Raw genomic sequence first — 25,468 nt, 5'->3', positions numbered from 1 at the left:
TAACCTAACAAGATCTCTGTACTCCTCCTGAGTTGCCTGTTCCCTCATCCAAAGGTGGTAAACCCTCCTTTTTTCCTTAAGTCCTACCATGAGCTAAACCCTCCTTTTTTCCTTAAGTCCTACCACGAGCTATTTCCAGCAGACATCCAGTAGGCTGAAGTCCCCAATGAGAACAAGGGCTGGCTTTTGGAAGACTGCAGCCAGCTGTTTATAGAATACTTCATCAACCTGCTTAATTAGTTGGATAATGCATGGTAACGCATGTCTAAAACAAGCTATCTAAGTTATCCTTGATGTCTCTTTATTTTTTAAAGCCCTTTGTGCCAAATTATTTGACCATTTGTTTTACTGGAGCCCTAGGATAGAAAGATGAGGAAAGAAATTAGGCTGCTTCTTTTCTGGAAATGTGAAACTTCACAAAAAAACGTTCTTCTCTTGTAGGTCTGTGCCAAGGGGCATAATGTGCGCTCCACACAAGCAGAACGTAAACAGATGGATACAGATAAAGCAGCTGAAAAAAAGAAAGGTATGGAAGTAGTACAATCCCAACATCTGAATCTGAGAGGATGATGATGATGGGTTGTGTTTTTCTGAAGTCAGTAGTTGTGACGTTATGGGAGGAACATCTCTGGGAGAGATCCATAGGAAATTTTTGCGTGTAGAAAATAAGGAGGAGTTTTCAGGATGGCCATCCCTACCAGCTATGACAAGGACAGCAACTGGCAGATCATCAAGTGTGTGTCTCTGGGTGTTGCATGTACTTGTTGCCTCTATAGGCTGGGAAAAGGGAGTGTAGGGTACTTAATGCCGTCCTGGTTATTGATTATTCCCCCTACGAGAGGGGAAAAGAATAAAGGGTCAGTAGGTAGAATTGCATGATTGCTGTTTCAGCATTTGGAGCTGTGCAGAGCTTCCTGTATGTCTCTAAGAAGAATATCACATGGAGTAGCTGCTGTTATTGCAGGAGAGCAAGTAACTTCACCCGGAAAGATGAAGAATAGCTGATACAAGTAAAATATGAATTTTCCTTGCTGTTGTGGGTAACCTGGAGAATAGATGATTGAATCAGCTCTAAATACTTTCAGTGAAGTCTTTCTCCTCTCTGTCAGCAGACATGCTGTTATCTGGGGTCTCTAAATACAACTGCTTGTGTAACTCAGCATTGAAAAAGGTTTGGAAAAGGTAGCCTTTGGGTAGAGCATGTTAGCGTACTTATTTAATGTGGAGGCAGGACCCAAATCTTCTGATCCACACTATTGCAACTGAGTAAATGTGTGATTGTCTTCTATATAAATGACAGGTACAAGCTTATGTTTTTGTATTTTACAACAGCCCCTTCTGTATCTCTTCAGTTATTGGATTTTCTATGTGACAATTGCGTATGTTTCTGAAGAAAACAAAACACACAGAAAACCCCAGCCCCTGACACCTTCGTTTAAGAGAGGAGAATATCTGGATTAGAAATTCTTCCTGATAGCACAGCGAGATCCTTGCCTTAAGGAGATAAGGCTAAGCCATGTGAAATACTGACATTAATGCAAGATATGCAGTGATTCAGAGTGAAATGACTTTCACGTCGTTAACTTAATTAAATCAGCAAGCAGTAGACCTTAATTTAAATAAATTTCAGTCATGCCTTCAATGACTACTGAAAAGCTCTATTATCAGTGTTTGATATGACAATTAAAACTTTTTTTTTTTCAATTATCATCCAGTAGACTTGATAGCGCTTTTTGCTGAATCAAGAATATACATTGTATGTGCTTAAACACTAGTTTAAAAAGGTTAGGGAAGTGAATGTTTGGATAAATCAAACATTGTACTTATTTATCCAATAATTTTTTTCCCAGCTTGTCAAGCTGCAGCTCTGTGGAATTAGAATGATGTTAAAAACACAATTGGCATTGACAGTAACTGAGTGGGGATAATAGATTTCAGGCAGGTATAGAAACGGAGCGTGTAAAATGAAGAGCTCCCATTAATCTTATTTTTTTTCTGTGCAGGACAATGCTATCATTTTTTGAAGGAAATTAAAAACAGTATACTGAAATACAAAGATGAAAATTATTAAGTTGGGTAATACATCTTAATCTAATTTTAGAAGATATGTCGGGTGGCGTTTCTCTGAATTTTAAAAATGCTTTACTAGATTACATTAAATTCAGGTCTTAGAATACTTTAATATAATGATCAGAGCTTCGCTTTGTTATACAGATGGTTTGCACCATTTGTGCAAATAACTGTGGCAAGTCATTATTCTAAAAGCTCTGATGGCAGGGGACATTGAGAAGGGTTCCTTCAGCTTGTACATGGCATCTGGCACACTGGGACCTTGATGTTATTAGGTCCTGGAAGTACTACTGTACAACAAAACCTTCTTCAATCAAGGTCCTTCAGAGTGTTGCCTTTATGCCAAGGCTGAGCTCTGCTGTCCCTGTTTAGCACTGAGCTGACAAAATAAAAAACCTCTGTTAATTCTAGCAAACTAACCCAGTTAATAATTGCTAGTGCACTTTTCTGATTCCTACGAGATGAAAACTTTCTATTATATGATTTGAATGCAGCTTCTTATTAAGCTTTGCAATCTCTGGAATTAACATTTCTTACAGTGCTTCAGCCTGCTGTCCAGATGACCTCAAAGGCAGGAATCACCACCAGATCAGCCTCCTCTGCAGCTGGGCAGGTGCTGAAAACAACAGCAGCTGCGGCTACTGCTGGTAAGGGAGGCCGTGAGTACAGTCCAGCCTGATAGATAAGTGTGCTGTAGAGAGATACCATCTAGGATTGGACATGTGAAGGCTGGAAACAACATCTGTACATCTATATGCTGCTGTTGGACTCACTAAGACAGCTCTGTTGTCTTTAGAGTCTTGCTTATATCACTCCTTGTGCTGTAGAGGCACAGATCAGCTTGTTCTGCACTGTCTTAGAACACTGTGTTCTACTGTATAACCATCTCCTCTGGGTAGATAGACTGTATGTAAATCATGCCAAATTGTCATGTAAGAAAAGGACTAAACACTGCATCACTTAGACTCTCATCTGGAACTCTATTTTAATATTTAAATCAAGATTTTGAAACCAACATTGGACAGTTTCCCATAGAACCCATCAGTGTGGAGCATCAATATCCATATGGTAATTGCAAACTGAAAGACAAACCCAGACTGGTAGAAGTTTGCCAGTTTGGTGTATCACCGTTTAAGGACATATGACTATTAGGCCTGTGATCAGGAACAGATGCCTCTGGAAGAGATGAGAGCCCATGTTCTTCAGATCCATAATTTCTCTTCATCCACGTTTCTCTGTTTACTAGAATAGGGGAATGTGATGGATGCTGAAGAGGAAACTTTTAGTGTAGATCATCCCTCTACACTACATCCTGTAGTGTAGAGCATCCCCTGTATTATAGAGAATGTATTATAGGTTAGAGAATTTAACCCCTAAGCTGAAAGCCCAGCTGTGTTACTATTGACTTTAACTCACCCTTAGAAATGCTATGCCATACAGAAATTAAAACATTTGAACTCAGATGGGCTTGACACTGATTAGCCTTTAAGGAAATAAGGTGACTTTTATTTTTAGTATATGACAACATCTAAAGACTAATGACTTAATGAATCTGTTTTCCTTTCTTGGTGATAAATCTCAATAGGATGTTAAATCTTAGGCCAGGTTTTCTTTTGAATGAACTTCTGCAATTAGGTGGCTGCCCTCCGGCCACCTCCCACTCAAGAAACAAAACAGTCTTTCCCTGTCTTTAACCACTGGGCTTTTTATGGCAATCTTGTGGTGAAAGATTGTCTTAATCACATGCCTTTTTGACCTTTGGGAGTTTCTCTTACTCTAGGTAACCAGTCACAGAGAAAGACAGCAAATGGAGGAAAGCAGAAGAAAGCAGTCAAACCTGACATCAAGGAGGTAGGTCATTTAATATTTGACATGGAAAAGTAATAAAACTAATTTAAGAACATATAATAACAAATTGTAGTGTGATTGTAGCTCAAATATAGTTGTGTTCAGGCATAGAAGTAATAAGTTCACTAATAAGCTAGGTGTTGGGAAGAACTTGTATGTTTTTATATTGCCATATTTTTAAAACTACGATTAAATTTAGTCTGCTTATATGGATGACTTGAATCCTACTCAAGATCTGGACAATGATTTAAATTACACAAGAAGCTGTTAGGTGTCATATCTCATGTCTGATGTTCATCTAGTTAAAAAAAAAAAAAAAAAGGCCTGCTTAGTTTGCTGGGTTTATCTAGTGTTTGTAAATTTTGTGCAGTTCATTCCTTTTTGAAACACAGTCTGAATGTGTCCTTGTCCTGCTGAGATGATGAGACTCCAGAAGCTAAGAAATAAATGCATTTTTAGGTTTTGAACCACCAAAAAATGAAGCTGGAGAGAATAAAAAGTTCTTCTCTCTGCAAGGTAGACATGATTTATCAGAATTTAAGGCAATCATTGTGGTTCTTGGTGTGACTGCTATAGCAAAACTTTTCTGCCTCTATATAGAGACAGCAACATGTTGAATTCCTTGTAGCCCTTCAACCCGGGTTCCCAAACACTCTGTGTGTGTGTTCATGCCCTGAGAGTCCTGTGCAAAAAACCATCCATGATTTTTTTCTCCTCCTTTGTGCTCCACCATTCCCACTCACCTCATGTCTCCCTCACACCTTCCATCTCCACTCCCCTTCCCATAACAGCAGCTGTGCTCCAGTATTCTCTTAAAACTGGTACCATCATGCTCACTGACAGGAGGTAAGAGGCACTTTATCTTCGCTTCGTTAAGTACCTTTTCATGGGCAGCAAACTCTTGCTGCAACCTCAGTCATCTCTTGACAAGTGTGTTAAGAGTTGAATTCGAGGCTTAACATTCCAAGCAGGGATATCTAAACTATAAAAAGACTTTCAGTGGGCTGAAGATGCATATTTTCTGGAAGAAACATTCTAAGCTCTTTTGGCTGGTTGGTAAATCATGGCTCCTGTATGGTTATACTGATGTAGAAAGCGACTTACCCAAAACTGGCTTTCAGACAGTCATGTTGTAATTCGGCCCTTGCCTAAGAGTAAACACTTTATTGATTTGATAACGTAGCCTTTGCTTTGTCTGTTTGTGCTGTTACAGGTAATTCCTTCTAAACATGAAGGGGATAAAAATGCTCAACTGGATGCGGTGATGGAAGATTCTGCAGCTGATTCTAAACATTCAGTGTCAGTAGAACTTCAGCAGGAACAAACCTCAGCGGAAAACAAAACTAATGCTGCTTCAGGGAGACCCAGAACACGCTCTTTTGCTCCTCAAAACTTTGTGTTTCAGCCATTAACTGGATTAGCAACCTACAAAGTTACCCCCATGACTCCTTCTAGGGCAAATGCCTTTTTGACACCTAATGCCTTCTGGGATTTTTCGAAATCTCCAGTGTAAGTTTCTTTCTTCTAATGGCCTAAAATGCAGGTGAACCTCTCTGTGGTGACACAGAAAAGCATCATCTTTCTATAGAGATGATGTAACAAACTGTTGTGATGTTAAACACCTGATCATCATGGATGTTATCATTGTTTAATCAAATGTGGTCTTAATATAACAGCAAAGAAAGCTATATGATCTATAATCCTGTCTATGCCATAAAGTAAAGCAGCTCCATATATTAGGGACTTGTGCCTTATGTAACTATACACAGATTTATTAATTTTAGTAGGAACTGCTGGCTTTCTCTGGTGTTGAGTGTAAGACAGCCTACCAAATGGGGCATTTTTGTGTACCTGGCTGGATTTGATGTCAGTTTCTCAATGTGTCTGAACTCTAAAAGTACCTTTTGTTTGTTTCCAGTAATATAATTGAAAAACCCAGTGAAGCTAAGGCACCAGAGCCCAATTTAACAAGCCAAGTTTCACCTGCTGGTGACAGTGTTCAAGAACAGGAAACCACTACGAATTTGAAAGGAGAAAAAGGTGGGAAGTTTGCATTTAGTTTATTGCTCTAATGTTTCTAGTTTTCCCCAGATTCTGAACAAATGCCTTTCATATTTTTCAGCAAGTGAATCAGGTGAAAAGATTCCCATTCAGAGATCAAGTGAAGCAATTCCCATCTCTCCAGATACAACAGCGCTTGAGGTGAAGTCAGATGATGTAAGAGAAGAAGAAGTGCATGATGTGCCCTATTTCAGGTTTGTTTTCTTCTCTGGACCCGCTCCAGCACCTCAATGTCTTTTTTTTTGTGGCAAGGGGCCCAAAACTGGACACAATATTCAAGGTGGGGCCTCACCAGTGCCGAGTGCAAGGGAAGTCTTCCCTTTGATATTGTTGTGCAAGTAAAGAATATAAAATTTTGGATACTAACACCTTATCCTAAAGAAAACAAGATTGAAAGCAGTAGAAGAGAAATTACATCTCAGTCAGCAAAGTCTCATGGCTTCTGCTCGCAGACAGAGTTTCTTTGTTTTCTCTCAAAGCAAAAAGATAGGAATTGTTTACAGTCACAAGCAGTGACAGCAGTTAGAATATTCTCCAAAAACTTGGGTTTTTTTTCACTCTCCCTTTATTTTTAGAAATATTCTTCGGTCTGAGACAGAGAGGCTGACGTCTCAGTGCCTCCAGTGGGACGGAAAGATTGAACTGGACATCCCAGAGGATGGTAAGACTAAACTGTAACAGGCACTAGAAGGGGTGTTACAGTAACTGAAGGGGATGGAGGGGAACTAGGTGTATTTGAATATATTTGCAGAATAGCACTGTCTACAGCACTTATTAAAAATCGTATTATATAAAGTTTAGAGTTGTATCTGGCCGAAGACAAAAAGGTGTGCTTCATCTCCCAATACTAAAACTTAGGTGTAGTACTTGACAGGATGGTGCTTGGCACTAAAGTGAACAAAGCGCGTATCGAAATAGTTTTTCTGTTGTCAGTTTTAAGTGGATTTAAAGGTATGAGCTTTAACCAAGCTGATTTGAAAAAAAAAAAAAATTAGATTTTAATGTGTCCTTACCTGGGAAAATGAAGATGACTCACCAATGCTTATCTGAAAGACTTAAAGAGGTAGTTAACATACATTTTTTTTGAAAGAAGCAAGTTTAGAGCAGTTCAATTGATAGCTGTGCTCCATCTGAATTGTACTGCAGGTCTGTAATAGATGAACATAGTTCAATCAATAAACAAATTCCAGACTCTCCAAATAATTATTTAAAACAATTATGAAATGATGAATATTCAAAGATTCAAACGCTTTCTTTATTGTCTTCTCGTCAGCTAAAGATCTTATTCGCACCACAACTGGTCAGACAAGACTGCTCATAGCAGAAAGGTTTAAACAGTTTGAAGGACTGGTGGATAATTGTGAATTCAAACGAGGTGAAAAAGAAACGACATGTACGGACTTAGATGGATTTTGGGACATGGTTAATTTTCAGGTATCTACTTATTAACCTACTAGAATAAAGTTAATGAGGTTATTTACAAGCAGTGGATTGAAACTCTTCTTTTGCTTTTTGAATATTCAGATTCTGCTATCTTTTTTTTTTAATATATATATATAAAAAAATTGCAGGTCCTTGTTTAACACTTTGTGATAGTGAATAATACCATCTGCTATACTATAATTTATGATTCATGGATCTGCTCATCCTGTGTTGTCTTGTGAGCTCTGTATATTGTTTTTCTCTGCAATGAAGGCATGTCTTATTCTGGCTTGGAGTTGGGGATACAGTCACCATGTCTATCTGGACCAAAAGCTGGGAGCTTTAGGAAAATTCCTGGAGCTCACCTGAAAAGTAGGGGTTCCAGGCTTCAGTATGAAAATAATGCAAAAACTACAGTAACCTTATTTAGGGGTGAGCTCAGGTGGTAGAAAACCTTCACTTAGCTTTCTCTGTTGATGCTTCCATTGGTTTCAGAATGAAATATAATATTCTAAATTATCAGAATGGCTCTCGACAGCATTTGTAAATTCAACAAAGGATTTGTTGAACAACAAAGGCATTCAACAAAGGATATTTGTAACTAGTTAAATCAAACGCAAAGATGGATTGACTGTTAAAGCCCTAGTCGTAGGTCTTTAATCCCCTACAGAAAATGTAAGGGCTTGACCTCCTTATGCATTAGAGATAGTTGAGGGGAACTTTACTAAAAACCATAACTTGAAAAACAGGGTTTGCCTGTGCTTACCTGGGAGCAGCTCTGAGTTTCTCTTGAGCATCCCCACCTTTTCCTTTTGATAAGCTTGGAGTAGCAGAATTGCTAACTCTGCCCCTTTTCCCATTTGTATTTTGGCTGTGTCCTCTGAGTTTCAGGGAGGATGTAAAGGACTTGTCACTCCGGTGAGTGGTCCTCTGCAAATAACAAAGCCTTGTGTGGCCTTACCCACAAAGGAGGCGAGACTCTCTGTTACCAAGCTTGAGGAGAACAAGGCTGTTGCTCTGTGTGTTGGTCAGGGAGGAGACAAAGCTGCAGAGCCAGTTTGTCACGAATGGTCGTTTAAAAGAGCAAGCAAGCTCACGTGAGGTGTTTCCTACAGAATGGAAGACTCGGGCTTTTTTGGCGTAAAGACTATTAGGCAACATGTTCTTTCACATTCCTGAAATGCAGCCGTTGACAAAGTGCTTAAATTGAGCACAAGCAGGTTGTAAAGCAGATCCTTCACTGTGGATGTCAAATCTTCCTGAATGATTCTATACCTCCCCTAGTAACCCTTAAACTGCAGAAATAAGACTGGCTTTGTCGTCTAATCTGAAGCTTGTGTATGTTACCGTGACCTTCACCTTACCTGTATGAGAATGTTTAATACCTAATAGTGGTTGCAGTATCTAAATGCATACCTCTCCTTAAATGTAGTACCTGGTTTTATGAAACGCTGTTCTATTGTGAATCTGATAAGTCTTTAAAATTAAACCTGGACTTTTCTGGGATTTCCAATAGATAGAAGACGTCAATAAAAAATTTGAGAATCTGAAGAAGCTTCAAGACAATGAGTGGCAACCACTTGATGTCCCAAGCAAAGCCATTGTCAAGGTAAGAATTAGTCCCTAAAGCCTGTCTGCCAAGTCTGCATCAACAGTGCATTGAGGTATCGAAAATAACTAATAAGCTGCTATTGCAGTGATGAATACTCTTCTTAAGAGAGGCTAAAGCCCTACTCATCTGGCTGCTTTAGATGCTAATGTCTCAGAGTTCAGTGAAATTCCTTTCTAGATGCACCCTTCTCCCTTGCATCTCCCAAGTGCACTTGTATTAGTTGGTGTTTGTGGTGTTACCTCTTTTGGCTGGAAAGATTAGAATTAACAGCGACTCTTTAGGAGTCACTGGAGTCTTTGCTAATAAGGCAAGTCTGGTAAGTTTAGGAGAGAAGCTTTACCCATCAGATGTAGAATATTTTCACTGGGCCACTGGTGTTGGCACTGACTTAACAGAAAAGGAAACTGCACCGGAGTTGGGCAGTGACTGCCAGTTCTGAGCCTTGAGTGCTAAATTATAACGGTGTCCCATTAAGACAGCACCATGGGTAGCATTAAACTACTAAGTGTCTACACATAAGTGGATCTGATCCAAAATAAGTTAGTGCTTATTGCAAAATAAGCTTTAATGTAAGCTATTTGATCACTCTTTGGGTTGGAATATAGAATTGATTGAATATCAAGTCACGTTCACATCACCTAAACTTCATCCATTTCCCTGAGACTGCTCAACTAATGGTAAGAATTATATGAAGGTCAGTAAGAAGCTCCAGGCACAAGAAACTGGAGGGAATGGGTCTGTGTGAGCTGCTGGTAAATGTCAGAACCCAGCAGATCGTACAAGACACACAACTTCCTTTGAAAAATCGAGTGCCAGGGGTGATGGCACTGGCTGGCTGCTCTGTCCTGCGGTTACTTTATCTCCCTGCCACTAGGAGTCCCTGTATCCCACTGATTTAAAAAATGTTAATTGGCTCTGTTAGGGGAAAAAAAAGCTGTACTTAGTATTTCTGAACTGCAGGCTTAATATGAAAAATCCTTAATATGATCATCACAAACCACCTCAATAGTTGAGTGGCAGTCCAGGGGACTCTGGAGGTGAACAGAGAGCTTGTCACCAGCGTGTCACTTGACATGGTGCTGTCTCTGAGTGTGGCAGCAGCCGTGTAGATATTCCTGTGCAATTGCTTCTATCCAAAGCTTCCAGATGTGACTGAGACTTTCTTACAATTTCAGAAAAAGCCTGTTCCAAATGGAGGGTCGAAACCAAAGCTGGGAGCGGCTGGAAGAACGGCTGCCCGAAACCGCCTTGCTGCTGTAAAAGCAGCTCTGAGGGAGAAAATGAAGCACGACGGAGCTGCTGATTGTACACAGCAGGAGAAACTACCAGAAGTAGAGAAAGTGGTTTTTGACGCGGTATTTTTCAGGGTTGAAAGCCCCGTGAAAACCTTTCCAGGTGGGTGAAGCTTAATCACCATTTCTGTGAGGTGAGAGCATTGAAGAAAGTTTAACCAGCTTCATTGAGGAGAGGAATTGGGCTGTTTATAGTGGATACAACTCCAGCACTGGACACAATATTTCAGCTGGTGGTTAATTACGTCAGAGATCCAAAGTAAACTGTTCTACATGAATGTGCTGATTAGAATGATAACGGCAACATCAAATCTCTGCTTAGAGAGGTAAAAGCGGCTGGTTCATGTGTTTTCAGCATGTGTTTAACAACGAGGTTTCAATCTGAGTGTTCCCAGCCTTAGCTGGCAAATCAGTTCAACGTCGCTGCAGGCTGATAGCCTCTAGTTGTAAGACACTGGGATTTATTGGTGCAACGGAGGGAAGACATGAGCACTCAATAGGAGTGATCAGCAAGCTTCCTTTGGAGCAAGGGCTGCCAAAACCTGACTCTGCGTAGGCTGTGTGTGTTCCTTTAAACCATTCCCTAACTCCTTTACTGCCTCAACTAACATTGCCTGTGACCCCAGAGGTACCTGTGCCATTCTTTCTAGTCCTTCCTCGATGGTCCGTGTCCCTGGTAATGTTGCCAAGATGTTACACGTGGCTGGATTACAATTTTGTATAGCACACTGCTTTAGTATAGTGCCTTTGAGATAGTTGGGCACCCCGGCCACCTGTATGGTGTTTGCTACTCGATCAATAAACAAACCAAATGGCTTCTCTCTTCCTTGCTTAATACCCATATAGGAAGGGAATCCTCCAGGCGCTCTTATAGAATCATAGAATCATTGAGGTTGGAAGAGACCCTTGGGATCATCGAGTCCAACCATCTACCCTACTCTACAAAGTCCTCCCCTACACCACGTCCCTTAGCACTGCATCTAAACGGCCCTTAAACACAGCCAGGGATGGGGACTCCACCCCCTCCCTGGGCAGCCTGTTCCAATGCCCGACCACTCTTTTGGTGAAAAATTCCTTCCTAATGTTCAATCTAAACCTACCCTGTTGGAGCTTGAAGCTACTCTCATTGCTTCCTTTGCCTTTTCTGCCCCCATCAACGCTTGTGCCTCTGCTCAAAAATAAGGCCCTAGACCCATCAACTCCTCAACAGTGACCCCCGTGTAGTGCCCTGACCGTCACTACCGACTCCTGACAGACAGCCTGCCAGTGGGCATTAAATAACAGCTGTTGATGTTGAGTCACAATCAACTTTGTTATACTGCATATGTCGCCCGGGAGTAAGATATTAGTACCCCAAATATAGTCCAACATCTGCCTTGTAGGTTCCCCTTTCAGTCCCAACTCACTCACTGTGGATCGCAGCTGAGTTAACAGCTTCCAATCCAAGTTCCTAAGAGTAAGGGTCCCTTGTGCATCTGGCTGGGAGTACGGAGCTGGAAAAGTCTCATGCACGACACTCGTGGCAAACTCTGGGTCCCCCTCAGTAATCCTTGATTCTTTGGGAGCCGTTCTGCTCGTCTCCCATTTCTAGCTCATAAGTTGGGTTTGAATTTCGCACTTTATTTTTGGTGCAGACTTGTTTCCTCATCACAAGACTAGCAGTTTCTTCGTATGCCTCGTGTTAGCAGAGGAGACCTTCTGAAAAGCCGGTTTGAAGCAAGCTCTAGCAGAGAATCTTTTACAAGAATCAGTTCAGAATCTGTGTAACTTTAATTCTATTAAAATTATCTGATGTGAAAGGTGGAAATTAATGACGGCAAGTCTCACTATTACAGGTTCTTTGTGAAGGGATGGTCATGACTAAATCGTTTAGCTGGAGTTAAGGTAGTTTTGTAACTTATTGACCTGCTCTTGTCACCTTTTTTCAGTTTCTTCTTGCAATGTCTGTAAGATTTCAATATAATATTTGTGTAAGAGCATTCAGCAAGTAGAAAGCAATAGCGTTCCCAGCTAAAATCCAAACAAAACAGTTCATTTCATCTGCTAGAAACTGCTGTAGTAACGAAACATTAAACACCCTTTTTCAGGTGTGCTGTCAAAGACACCTCGCAGATCTGCCCAGCAGATTTCTGGAAAACAGGCAACTCCCAGATCATCCAGCAGAGCTTTGCATCGGAGGGTTCCTTCTGGGCTTGGGAACCCTGAGGATGTGACTGCAAATCACACTACACCTGGGCTGGAGGGCTCCCACCCAGCACAAAATTTGAAAATGCACCCATTTCCCACTGGAAAAACTCCCCCACCGGAAGAACTCCCTGCTATTTATTTTGAACAAAGGTAGACGCGTTCAAGCAGCTTTTAATTAACTTTTTGTACAAAGAATTTGATAGCTTTACCTGAAAGAATTAATATTACCCAGTAAGCCTACCTTCCAGTTTGACAGTGATAAAGGTTGCAAGGTCCTTGTGTATTTTGAATTTTGCCCAAATGTAATTTTGCTGCCAGGACAGAAGTTTATTTTTTTATCCAGAAGACTTGATATAGCTGACCAGTGCCAAAGAAGTGAACGTAATTGCAGAACAAATTGTAAGAGCAGTTGGATAAGTCAGAAGATGATTGAAGGTGATCGATGAAGGTGATGGAGAAGAATGAAAACGTTTTTGTTTCCCTTTCAGCATTTCCATCCAAGAGAGTCCTGTTGCTGGCACAGCAGAGGGAACTAAGGTAAGTCATGCATTGTTAATTTATGTGCAGTAAATAGTTTATTTATTATTAACAAAAGAATGAAGTTATTTTTATTAGCCCCAGACACTTGGATTTCTGATAAAACCCCCATCAAGATCTTCTGTATTCCTCAGGCTGGTGCTTTGTCCTTCTCAGTGCGGACATAGATAGGGACTGCTGCATTTTGGGGACCTTCTCTAGCTCTTTGGGAGCTGCCTGTTGTTGGCTGCTGTACGTGGACACTTGTCACTTGGGCAAACAATGCTCCTTTAAAGGCCACTGTTTCCTGGTGTGAATTTTTATAAAACTCTTTTGCATTTGGGTACTATGACTAAAGGCAACAGTGGTATTTTCTCTCTCTGGGTGCTCACACTGCCGTAGCAGAGCGTTGGGCTGTTATCCTAAAGCAAGAGCAGTGTTACCAATACAAGTATCAGAGTTCAGGAATCCACACCCTGAAATGTGTGAGGACTTGGTGACCTGTCTGTGTCTGAGCAGCCTTAGAAACACAGGAATGTGGCCTCCATAGTTCATATGATTCCATGATTCACTGCGCTACTCGATGCCAGCCAGAGCTTTGCAGTTAATCATCCTTTAGTGCCTTTCATTGGAAACAGAGTATCTTAATTTTATTTGTTACTGCTTGGATCTCTGCATGACTACAGCAGTCATTTCCTCCTCCCACCTCCCCAGATATATATTAAAATAATAATCTCGCTTACTGATTTGTTCTCATGACCTTTTACTTAATCCTTTCCGTGTCAAATGAGAAACTGCTTGTTCGTGATGTCGTGCTCTAGGGAAAACCATGATAATCTTTAAATTTCAGTATTGCTGATAGGTTTTCCTTGAGGTAAAGTCTCATTAGAGAACATCCTCGGAATGTTTTGGGCACTTTAAGTTCCAAGTCTTCTTTCACATGGAAGAAATTCCTTTGTACTCTCTAAGATCTTACCAAGCCTATGAGGGTGTTTGGGCCTGACCTGCTGGAGAGCAGCTTTGTGGAAAAAGGCCTGGGAGTCCTGGTGGACAACAGGATGCCCGTGAGCCAGCAATGGCCATGGTGGCCAAGAAGGCCAATGGCATCCTGGGGGGCATCAGGAAGAGTGTGACCAGCAGGTGGAGGGAGGTCATCCTGTCCCTCTGCTCTGCCCTGGGGAGGGCCCATCTGGAGCACTGGGACCAGTTCTGGGCTCCCCAGTTGAAGAAGGACAGGGAACTGCTGGAGAGGGTACAGCAGAGGGCTACAAAGATGATGAGGGGCCTGGAGCATCTCTCTTAAAAAGAAAGGCTGAGGGACTTGGGTCTTTTTAGTCTGGAGAGGAGAAGACTGAAGGGGGATCTGATCAACGCCTATAAATACTGAAAGGGTGGGTGTCAGGAGGATGGGGCCAGTCTTTCTTCAGTGGTGCCCAGGGACAGGACAAGAGGAAATGGGCACAAACTGGAGTATAAGAAGTTGCATCTAAACATGAGGAGGAACTTCTTTTCTTTTTCAGGTGCTGGAAAATTCCAGCAGTGAATTAAAAGTAACGGATGAGACTGAAGAGATGGAAGTGTGTGCTGCAGAACCAGAAGGACAAGATATTGTCGTGCGCGGTCTGGAGAAGGAGACCTGCACAGAGACGGACTTTGCTCAGTCTGGAGAATCAAAAATACATCAAACAGGTATCAAACACCTTCAAGCTGCTTCGTATAGTTTGTGTGGGGCTGCTGGGGCCTTAGGATTATTATAAAGTCTTTATGATAGAGGAAATATTACTCTTTGAAATCACCATCCTAGTAGCTGGGTTGATTTATGTGTCATACGTGAGGGAGCAAGCCAATATAAAAGATTTGAAGTAAATACAGACAGTTTAGGGTTTGGGGTGTCTTTTCAATAAACGCAGAAGCAATACTGTTTTTTTTTCAGCTCTGGCAGTGTCAAACTAACTTTTTTTTTTTAAAAATAATGAAATATTCTTATTTTTCAGATGTTTCATGTAGTGGTTTGACACCCATTGCCGGAAATCCTTTTGATACGGTGAGTGGACCTTCAGGTTTGTTTGACTGAGAGAATCTGTGTGTTACAGAACTGTTCACTTTGCCCACAGAATCACAAAGTCAATTAAACTGTTGAGATGTTATCAAGCCAGTTCATATAAATTACTCTAAACCCAAGCCCCGATTCCTGTCTCCCTGCTCGGGCTCACACTGTTATTCCTTGTTGCACGTGATGAGGATCAATCAAGACGTGTAACAGGAGAGTGTCTGATTCCTCTCAGATTGATCCTTTACATTATATTTCTGGTGGATTTCCTTGTAAATATTTCCTGACATAATAAAAGGCTTGGTCTTTTCCTTCCACTTCCTTCTTGGAGTTTTCCAGGTCTGTCCTATCCCTTTTTCCTTATAGCTTGATCTTACTTTCTTTCAAAGTAAGATTCAACAGGGAAAAGCAGGTGTGCAAAACCTTTCAAATTGTTAAAAGAGTTTGGGTGTTAACAGTTTCCTGGGTCTCAAGTGGAAAGATACAGATTACTGCTTGAAATGGACCATGGTGGGCACTGGTGAGGCCCCACCTTGAGGGCTGTGTCCCGTTTTGGGCCCCTTACCACAAAAAAGACATTGAGGTGCTGGAGCGGGTCCAGAGAAGGGCAACGAAGCTGGTGAGGGGTCTGGAGAGTAAGTCTTATGAGGAGAGGCTGAGGGAGCTGGGGGTGTTCAGCCTGGAGAAGAGGAGGCTGAGGGGAGACCTTGCTCTTTCCAACTCCCCAAAAGGAGGGTGTAGAGAGGTGGGGGTCAGTCTCTTCTCCCAAGGAACAGGTGATGGGACAAGAGGAAATGGCCTCACGTTGCACCAGGGGGGGTTCAGGTTAGATATTAGGAAAAATGTTGACACTGCAAGGGTTCTTAAGCATTGGAATGGGCTGCCCAGGGATGGGGTTGAGGCACCATCCCTTGAGGGATTTAAAAAGATGGGTTGACATAGTGCTTAGAGACATGGGTTAGTGATGGTTTTTTATCAGAGTTAGGTTGATGGTTGGACTCGATCTGAAAGGTCCCTTCCAACCTGAACAATTCTATGATTCTTATCTTATGTTTGGAAATAAGCTTGGAAAATGTCACTTGGGAAAGCTCTGGTGGCTGTTGCTTTGAATCAGTGTGGTACCTAAGCCAGCACACGTGTCTGCTTTTTATAAAGATGTCATTAGCGGAAGGGGAATTTGCTGTTAGCTTCTGTCCTGTGTCATTGCAGCGGTGGTTTGCAGAGAGGTTAATTGTTCCTTGAAAGCTTAATTCCTGCTCTGATTTCTTCCACAGCCGATGCTGGACACCGAGATTCCCTTCACTCCACTCAGGACCCGTGCCCAGAAGTTGGCAGCAGCCGAAGCCCCTGATGACCTGATTATATTTTCTCCCTTTTCTTCCTCTGGGGAAAAATGAGGAGTGACTCGAAATTCCAAAGGTGTAAATGGTATTAACCAAAACCCCCAGGAGATAATCTGGAATGCAGTCTGTTACCCTCGCGCTGTGTTCGGAGCCAACCAGCACCTGTAGTATTTTGTAGTGGAGCTTATTAAAATATTTTGTAATATTTTGGGTGCTGCCACCACATACCGTAAGTTCTGCGGAGCGTCTGTTGGTTTCACCTGCCCTATCCCATGATTGCATGTTGTTATTACAACCTGAAATGTTTTTATTTTTGTATCATTTCACGGATTTCCTGCCTGTTTTGAGTTATAAAACTACTCATCTTTGAATTTTTCTGTCCTGTCCTTACCTCAGGAATGATTATTATTATAATAATGAGATGCCTATCAGACTAGCGCTGCCTGTGTGCTGTTCCTGATGCGAGGGCACCTTCTGGGGGAGGACTCAGCCTGTTGCCCCCCACCCCGAGCACCGTTTCCTCCCCCATGGCTGCTGGGGGGAGCCTGGGGCACCCCCGGGCTCCTGCACTCTGTGTGTTCAGGGCTCTGCCTGAGCAGCAGCTGCAGGAGGGTTCAGTGCATGGAATTCTTTCCTGGGAGAATCTTCCTGGGGTTTAACAACCCCCGGCTTTAAGAGTAGAAGATCTTAGAATAGTGATTTCCAAGTCAGACACTATCTTTTCCTGGCAGTGTGTTGAAATAGGCATTGATTATTATTTCCTTTAAGGACACAGTCATCTCTTGAGTATCTTCGAGCCAAACCCTATTCTCTCTTTGCTCTTTCATATGAAAACACTTTTACCTTCTTTCTCTGAACAGCTGACGTGTTAACCTCAGCCTCTTCTCCCATGTTGGTCCTTCTACATCCTCTGATCTGGACTGTAATATATTTATGCAGCAGGAGCATGCCGGATATATTATATTTTTAATAAATACCTGCCTGCTCTCCTTCTTATAGTGCTGACTTTAGTGTAACACACCCACATTCTTCCCCTGGCCTTGATTTTAAACCAGGCAAAGGTCATTCAGATCCCTCAGCTGAAAGTGTTGCCACTGGTGGAGCTCCTCTGACTCCAGTTTTAACCTGGAAGCAGAAATAAGCAGCAGAAGCTGATGGGGGGACTTGGTGTTACTCCTGCTGGACCCGACTTTCTCCACTACTAAACTCCAGGGACGTGGATAGTTTCAAACAAATAGCTCTGGGTGACTTCCCTGCTCTTCTCACTCTTCAACGCCGCCCAATAAATTCTGGTGAAGGAGGAATTTCTGACATGGGCACTTAAGCTGTTGTTAGCCAGGAGCTGCTGGGAATTTCAACACTGGGCTTGTTGGAACTTGGCATCTCGGAGGAGAATCGAGGCGACTGTTATAAAAGAGGGTGAGACACGGCAAAGGGAGGCTGTTGTGCTGGTTTTGTTTTTGCAGACCCGGAGAATGACTCACTGGAGAAAAGAACAGCCTTTTTTTTTTTTTTCTTTTCTTTTTTTACCAGCCTGACTCACGAGGTGAATTTGCCAATAAAGCTTCCCCACCCCTGAAACTGGTCCTGACTCACAGGGAGGCGATAAGGGGAGGGAGGCACAAGGCTTGTGACCCGTCGTCCCGTGGAGGACGTAAGGCTGGTATGAACTGGATGCCCCCAGGGAAGGGAGCAGCAGAGAGGAGTCACTTTTCCAGCCCCATCCCAGGGTTTTCCATCCTGCAGCTCTCAACCCCTTCTCCAAATACCTAATTCTGGTCAGGATGGCAGGCTCATGTTCTCCCATGGTTCCTAGAGGACAATCCAGTGTGGTGACACTTGTGTGAATCACCCACAAACCCATTCAGGGCCTGATCCTGCACCTCCTCCTCCTCCCCACAGGCATGAGCTTCGCTCCTTTGCCTCCCTATTTCCATTCTCTCAGGGAAAGAGGAATTTTTCATTCCAACTGCGGAGCACGTAGAATTCAGAAAATTCCACATCCGAGCTCAGGTCGCTGCAGGACGTCACGGCTTCTGAGATCTCACCCAAAACAACTTTTACTTGTGAAAGTACATTTTATTACCTCAAAATGCTCCCAGAAGAAGGCACTTCTCAAGCGCTTAATGACCCAGCTTAATTAATGACCCAGCTGCAGTTATATCATGGTCGGGGTGACGCTGGTGAGAGTGATGTCCCCCGCGATGCAGAGCCTGGTGACCTCGTTCAGCTTCTTCTCGCGGAAGTTGTACTGCAGCAAGTGAGCGTCGTCCACCGCCACCTTGAAGTGATCCATCTCGCACAGGATCTGGAGCTGAAACACAACCCCCAGAAGACAAACCCGTCAGATTTTGCCCTGAGAAGCTGTGGCTGCCCCATCCCTGGAAGGGTTCAAGGCCAGGCTTGAGCAACCTGGTCTGGTGGGAGGTGTCCCTGCCCAGGGCAGGGGTTGGAACTGGATGGTCTTTAAGCTCCCTTCCAACCCAACCCATTCTACCTTCCAACCCAACCCATTCTATGAATTATTTTAGGAAGATGCTTTAAGCCACAGATTTAGGCAGGTTGGCATTGGCCAAAGGCTGCTGACAGCCCAGTCCACCCCAGTGGCAGATGGAAGAGCTGGAAGGGCAACTCAAGTGAGCTCTGCCTTCCTCCCAGCCCTGTCCTACTCTTCCTCCTTCAGGTTTTAGCCCGTGGTTTCTGCCTCCTCTTGTCTCTGACAGTTCATATGGTGAGAAGCCGTGTCCTCATCACAGGTGAACCAACTTTGCAGGAGAAAAAGCTGGTGAAGAGACCTTGGCTGCTGGCCTGGTTTGAGCAACACAATTTCCTTTCAATAATTTTACTTTTTGGCAAGGTCTCCTCTGATACTTGGGAGACATTCAAAACCCACCTGGACAAGCTCCTGTGCAACCTGCTCTGGGTAGACCTGCTCTGTGGAGGGGGGGTTGGACTAGATGATCTCCAGAGGTCCCTTGCAACCCTATATCATTCTACAACTCTATGAAAACTGTATTTTTTAAAGAGTCCAGTGTCTGAATTTGTGAAAAAATGTACTTTATCACTAGTTCTGAGATGTGGAGTTCAAGATCTTAGGGGTTTAGAGGTTACTAGGTGCATGGATGAGGAGGAGCAAGACTTGGGCACTTGACCTGAGCTGCCAACAGGGTTATTTCATATTTTCATATTTCATCATTTCATGAACAGCACATTCCAGAGAAATCAGAAAGTTTGCTGAGGAGTTCTCTTTCTCTCTCTCTTTCTTTCTGTCTCTCTCTCCCCTGATGGCTACCATCCTGAGAACTCATTGCCCCAGTGCTGGATGGAGTATGATCCTTGTGTATTCTCTATTGGGATTGGGATCAATACTTTCTCTCTCTTTCTTTCTCTCTTTCTCTCCCCTGATGGTTGCCATCCTGAGAACTCATTGCCCCAGTGCTGGATGGAGTATGATCCTTGTGTATTCTCTATTGGGATTGGGATCAATATGGAATTACAGAATGGTTTGGGTTGGAAGGGACCTTAAAGATCACCCGATTCCACACCCCTGCCCTGGGCAGAGACACCTCCCACCAGACCAGGTTGCTCAAAGCCCCCTCCAACCTGCCCTTGAACCCCTCCAGGGATGGGGCAGCCACAGCTTCTCTGGGCAGCCTGGGCCAGGCTCTCACCACCCTCACAGCAAAGAAGTTCTTCCTCATATCTTATCTCAATCTCCCCTCTTTCAGTTTAAAACCATTACCCCTCACCCTGTGTTAATTTTTTAGCCTTATTCTATCAAACCTGTTTATGTTTCAGCCCTTGAGTTTCCTTGTTTTTCCCAATTCCCCTTCTCAGGTGAGAGAATAATTGTCTAAAGGACAATAAATTGTTGTGGGTTCTTCATAACAGCTGCTAATGGGGAAATGTGGTATAGACACCTGCCCCAACAACTGCCCTTGTGCTTTAAATAAGGAGGATTTAATAATAAATGGGAATAATGGAAGTGGGGAGAAGTTATACCCCGAGGACCTGGACCTGCCGGCGGGGGTGAGAAGCTCGAGGGGTGTGGTAGGACCTGCTGTGCTGGAAACCAAGAAAGAACCCAGAAACTGCCCCAAAAGCACCTTTGGAAGCCAATTCCTGTGCAAAAGCATCCATGTCCTCACAGCAGGTCCTGTTACACAGCCCCAACCAACCCCCCCGGGTGTTAAAACTCCATTAAAACTGAGTTTCAAGTGGTTTGTTTGTTACCTTGAAGGGTTTTCCAGCTTCAAATGGAAACCTCGGAGCCGTCCTCTCCTCCTTTCCCCAGTTATTCTGGAACATGGAATTACAGACGATGACTTTCCTGTTGTCCTCCTTGAAGCGGGGGTTGAAGTGGAAGGCGACGTCGTTCCCTCTCTTGAAATCCAAGGAAAACCTGCAACGGCAACAATGGATCCACTGCTTTTCCTGCAAAAGCCTCAGGCTCTGCTTCCTAAAAACCAGCAGCGAGTGGGCAGGAAAAAAACCCCAAATATAGAGCCCTTTGGGCGATTTACACCTTTTTTTAGCGTAATATTTGATTTTACATCAGGTGGGTATTATTCAGGGGCTAGAACTTGCTTCCAGCAGGATGGACCCCTCTACGGAACCCCCTCCCAGCCTCGGTACCTGTTTGGGTTGGGGTTGACAACCCCCGTGATGGTTATGAGGAGCCGAGGGACGAGTCCTCCCTGCAGGGGCATCTCAAAGGGCACTTTCTAGGAGACAACAGGAGATTTGGCATCAGCAGAAAACCACCTCCGATGGGACAACACACCGGGGCAGCCCCATAACATGGTGACCACCCATGGTGGTCATGGTGACCACCATCCTCAGGTCCCTCCTGTGGCCAAGCCAAAATCAAGGCAGTGAAAGACCCAGAAACCCTTATAGTAGGATGGAGTCCTTACCATGGGAGGGGCCTGTCCCCCGTGTGGAGTGGGTGTCCCAAATCCAGGGCCACTGGGCGGTTGTCCTGGGATGGGTTGCGGGCTTGGTCCCGCTGGTGCTCCTGGATATGCTCCTGGTCCTGCTGGTCCTCCTGGATATGGCCCTGGTGCTCCAGGATATGCTCCTGGTGCTCCAGGATATGCTCCCGGTGCTCCAGGGTATCCTCCTGGTGCTCCAGGGTATCCTCCTGGTGCTGCCGGGGCGCCGGGATAAGCCCCTGGAGGACCAGGATAGCCTGGGAAGCCCCCAGGAGCTGGAGGCTGGTTCCCCCAAGAGGGCCAGCCTTGGGGCTGGGGGGCAGAGGGGTTGGGGTTGTTGCCGGTGGCCAAGGCGTCGGATAACTGGGGACAGAGGGGAGAGGAGGAGGGTTAGGGGGGGGTGACACCAGCCCTGGGGACAGGTCAAGTCCTCCAACACCCAGGTTTTCATGGCCGTAAGTCCAGCGGCTCCTCACTTGAGGGCCAGGGCTGAGGGTTCCAGAAAACCAGTAAGCACTGGTGTAATCTGGGGAGTCGGCAGGTTGGTGACGCCGCGCTCCCACCCCGGCCAAAGGTCCCCACTTCAAGGCAATGAAACAATCACAGCCCCCACTGGGTGGTTTTTTTTTTTGTAAAACAAGCTGTACTTACGGAGAAACCGTCTGACATTTTTTCCTAGAAGAAAAAAAAAAAAAAAAAGATGATTAGGTCATTTTTAACGTGCAGCATCCAAAAAAATAATAGGGATTTTGGGGAAAGAGTTACAGTTTGTAGCAGCAACGGGCTGGAAAGTGGTAGGTCCCCATCACATACCTGCTGGGCTCTGGTGCTGCAGAACAAACTCTTCTCTGAGACCTGTGAGGAGAAACCAGGGGTCACCACCAGGAGCGGCTCTGGGGGTGAATCCAGCCCAAATTCCCCCCCCCCCCCCCCCGGGATGACATGGACCACTGCGGGGCTGATGTTGATGTAACACCATGGGTGACCTTCCAACGCTGCTGGTGCCAAGCAGGGAGGGGACAGGGGACGGTGGGGACCTGGGGCTGCTCTGCCCCCAGAGCCCTCGGCTCCCTCCAGCCTCTGGAGGGGTTTGTGGTGGGTTTTTGCTCTTTGCTCACATGGCACCACAAACCAGGCAAGGACCTTCACATCCTCCACGAAGCTCGGTGTGGAGCTCTGCGTTTGAGCCAAAAAAAACCCAACCAAAAAATCCCTCAAAATACCCCAAAAAACCCCCACCTGTGCCAGGTCTGCAGTGGGGACCTGGGGCTGCTCTGCCCCCAGAGCCCTCGGCTCCCTCCAGCCTCTGGAGGGGTTTGTGGTGGGTTTTTGCTCTTTGCTCATGTGGCACCACAAACCAGGCAAGGACCTTCACATCCTCCATGAAGCTCGGTGTGGAGCTCTGCGTTTGAGCCAAAAAAAAAAACCCCAAAAATCCCTCAAAATACCCCCCAAAACCCCCACCTGTGCCAGGTCTGCTGTGCTCCCCGGTCAGGAACATTTATTCCAGCCTCAAAACATCTTTTATAAAGGAAAAAAACCCAAAGGGCAGTGGGGTGAGGTGTTCTTTCTGCCTCCAGCAGCCACAGGGTCACCTCCCTGCCCCAGTTGCGGGGTGCCGTGCCAGGTCTGCTGTGCTCCCCGGTCAGGAAGATTTATTCCAGCCTCAAAACACCTTTTATAAAGGAAAAAACCCCAAAGAGCAGGAGGTGAGGTGTTCTTTCTGCCTCCAGCAGACACAGGGTCACCTCCCTGCCCCAGTTGTGGGGTGCCAGCTGGCTGTGCAGGACCTCTGGGTGACACCCACACCCCCACAGTGGTTTATGTCCTGCAGAGTGGCTGGTGTTACCCACTTCCCCCTCCCCGAGGCACCATCACAGAATCCCAGACCGGCAGGGGTGGGAAGGGACCTCTGGAGATGATGTCCTCCATCCTCCTGCCAGGGCAGGTCCACCCAGAGCAGGTTGCACAGGAACGTGTCCAGGTGGGGTTTGAATGTGTCCAGAGAAGGAGACTCCACCACCTTTCTGGGCAGCCTCTTCCAGGGCTCTGCCACCCTCAAAGTGAAGAAGTTCCTCCTCATGTTTAGGTGGAACTTCTTATGGTCAAGTTTGTGTCTGTTGTCCCTTGTCCTGTCACCGGGCACCACGGAGAAGAGTCTGGCCCCATCCTCCTGACACCCACCCTTTAGCTACTGCTCAGCATCGATGAGGTCCCCTCTCAGCCTTCTCTTCTCCAGCTGAACCACCCCAGGTCTCTCAGCCTTTCCTCATCACAGAGATGCTCCAGCCCCTGAGCATCTTTGTGGCCCTCCAGAACCCCAGAACGGTGGGGGTTGGAAGGGACCTTTGGAGATCATCGAGTCCAAAGCAGGACAAGATCATCCCAGAGAAGATTTCAATAAAACATGAAGTGGCTGGAAAACCAGCAGAAGGCATCGGGAGACACGCAGCCACCCCACAACACATTTGCAGCAGGTGGGAGCAGGGTGGCACCCATGGGTGGGGGTCTCCCCCCACGCAACCCTGCTGGCCCCACGTGGGCTGGAGGGGACAGCAGGAGGGACACACGTGCCACCAGCCATTCTGGGACAGGGGATAAAAGCTGCTTGACGAGTTTTGTGAGTCCACAGCTGGGCCAAACGCCGCCGCAGACCTGCCCTGGGACAGCTGGATTCCTCCCGTCAAAGGGAGCATTCAGAAGAGGACAGGGAAAAAAAAAATTAAAAAATAAAAAAAAAAGAAAAAAAGAAGGGAGAGGCAGAAACGGGGAAAGAAAAGGAAAATTCCAAATTGAAAGCAGAGAAGGAGAATTGTCTCTGAAAGAAACACTCGGAGACACAAAGGTCAGGGCAAATCTGGCCGCGCTGCCCGAGGAATAACAACCCCCCCACGCACAAATTTTCCACAACCAGCAGACACCCAGCCTCCTCACCCCACCCCCTGGTTTTTAAGCCGCTCTTTCAACCAGCAGCTCCTGCTGTTTGAACAACCCGTGTCTCCCAAAGCTCTTATTTACCTTCTGGGGTATTTTTAAGCCCTTGGGTTGGCCGTTTGTTCTTGGGGTGAAGCTTTGGGGGGGTCACAGAGCTCCTGCAGACTCCCCAGGGCTGGATCCAACTGGGTGGGCTTTGATTGAGCCACTGTGATGACTTGGGGTGCTCCAACATGGGGCAATACCCACTCCTATGGGGCACGGCCCCAAATCTTCCCCCTGGAGCGATTTTTCTCCCTTGCACAGATTTTTTTATTGCCTGAGCCCTGGAGGGACGGCGCGGCAGGAGTCTCCCTGCAGGGACTGGGGGGGAGGGGGGAATTTGATATTTGTAACCAAATTCTTGAAAATAAGCCACTATTCCTGCTGTCACCGAGCTCGGAGCCAGGTGGTCACCCCCTCCTCTCCCTGTCACTGCAGTGGTGTCACTCTTGGACATCTCTGCCCCTGGAAATGGGGTTGTTTATCGGCTGCTGGGGGCACGGGAAGGGTTTTTCTCCCACTTGCAACCCCCGGGGCAGCTCTGCCCTTGGGTAGTGCCTCAAAGGTGGGTTTCCAACACCCTTTGGGCTGCCAAAATTAAACTCACTCCATGTCTCCCCAGCAGCTCCCTGAGCTCTCACCGACCCCACGGAGGATCAGCCACAGGGAACACCCCAGGTACTTTTAGAGCACCCCAAGTATTTCCTACATTCGTGCAAAAAGTGGAAAAAAACTTCTAATTGGGAAAGAAAGAGAAGTTTTCTCCCCTTCGGTGCTATTTCTGCAGTGGCTTTCTGGGGTGTCTCCAGCCTCCCACACCCTTCCGTGTGGTTTTTGGGGCACGGGCAGGGTCACCCCCCCACCCTGCCAGCTGCAAACAGCCTTAATAACTCCCAAATATTCACCCCAGGCACCCCCCCGAGTATTTTATGAACCATGAAGCTGGTGGTTAGACAACCACAGAGCGTGTCCCACCTCCCACTCCCACCCAGAAGGGGACAAGCCCACCCTTAACCCCTTCTTTGCAAGGTAATAATGCCTTAACCCCACTCGGGACCCTCGCGGGGGGAGGAAGCATCCACTCACCCTCGGGTGCGACGACTCTCTCGGTGGTGACCGGTTCCTGGGACTGGAAAGTCAACGGGAAACCGGTGGCA

General features: G+C 45.3%; 2 protein-coding genes across 3 annotated transcripts in view; one reads left to right on the top strand and one right to left on the bottom strand.

Annotated features, from left to right (window-relative positions):
* The window catches only part of DLGAP5 (discs, large (Drosophila) homolog-associated protein 5), a 30,481-nt gene extending 13,709 nt beyond the window's left edge, over window positions 1–16,772 (top strand). For both annotated transcript variants that reach the window (XM_014947000.1, XM_014946999.1), the window contains 15 exons: window positions 442–526; window positions 2,610–2,717; window positions 3,851–3,921; window positions 5,132–5,427; window positions 5,837–5,958; window positions 6,041–6,173; window positions 6,555–6,640; window positions 7,253–7,413; window positions 8,918–9,010; window positions 10,189–10,408; window positions 12,393–12,642; window positions 12,981–13,029; window positions 14,529–14,697; window positions 15,003–15,052; window positions 16,333–16,772. In XM_014947000.1, coding sequence (XP_014802486.1) covers window positions 442–526; window positions 2,610–2,717; window positions 3,851–3,921; window positions 5,132–5,427; window positions 5,837–5,958; window positions 6,041–6,173; window positions 6,555–6,640; window positions 7,253–7,413; window positions 8,918–9,010; window positions 10,189–10,408; window positions 12,393–12,642; window positions 12,981–13,029; window positions 14,529–14,697; window positions 15,003–15,052; window positions 16,333–16,455 — 2,016 coding nt within the window. In that variant the 3' untranslated portion in view covers window positions 16,456–16,772. The remainder of the gene's footprint in view (window positions 1–441; window positions 527–2,609; window positions 2,718–3,850; window positions 3,922–5,131; window positions 5,428–5,836; window positions 5,959–6,040; window positions 6,174–6,554; window positions 6,641–7,252; window positions 7,414–8,917; window positions 9,011–10,188; window positions 10,409–12,392; window positions 12,643–12,980; window positions 13,030–14,528; window positions 14,698–15,002; window positions 15,053–16,332) is intronic.
* A 1,687-nt stretch (window positions 16,773–18,459) lies between these two features.
* On the bottom strand, window positions 18,460–25,468 carry LGALS3 (lectin, galactoside-binding, soluble, 3). Its single transcript, XM_014947015.1, has 7 exons — window positions 25,398–25,468; window positions 22,149–22,190; window positions 21,987–22,010; window positions 21,318–21,698; window positions 21,037–21,125; window positions 20,635–20,803; window positions 18,460–18,715 (listed from the first exon to the last, which is right to left on the bottom strand). The coding sequence occupies exons 3-7, from the start codon at window positions 22,002–22,004 to the stop codon at window positions 18,560–18,562; spliced, it is 813 nt and encodes a 270-aa protein (XP_014802501.1). The 5' UTR covers window positions 22,005–22,010; window positions 22,149–22,190; window positions 25,398–25,468; the 3' UTR covers window positions 18,460–18,559.

Source organism: Calidris pugnax, unplaced genomic scaffold (genome assembly GCF_001431845.1).
Source record: "Calidris pugnax isolate Ruff unplaced genomic scaffold, ASM143184v1 scaffold127, whole genome shotgun sequence".
Taxonomy (NCBI): domain Eukaryota; kingdom Metazoa; phylum Chordata; class Aves; order Charadriiformes; family Scolopacidae; genus Calidris; species Calidris pugnax.
The sequence above is the reverse complement of the archived record's forward strand: the minus strand, read 5'-3'. Positions and strand labels throughout refer to the sequence as shown.

Coding starts and splice junctions, on each gene's coding strand:
- LGALS3 (XM_014947015.1), bottom strand. Junction 21,126..21,317: donor GGGGACAGGCCCCTCCCATG/GTAAGGACTCCA, acceptor GTTGTCTCCTAG/AAAGTGCCCTTTGAGATGCC. Junction 20,804..21,036: donor GTCAACCCCAACCCAAACAG/GTACCGAGGCTG, acceptor TTGCCGTTGCAG/GTTTTCCTTGGATTTCAAGA.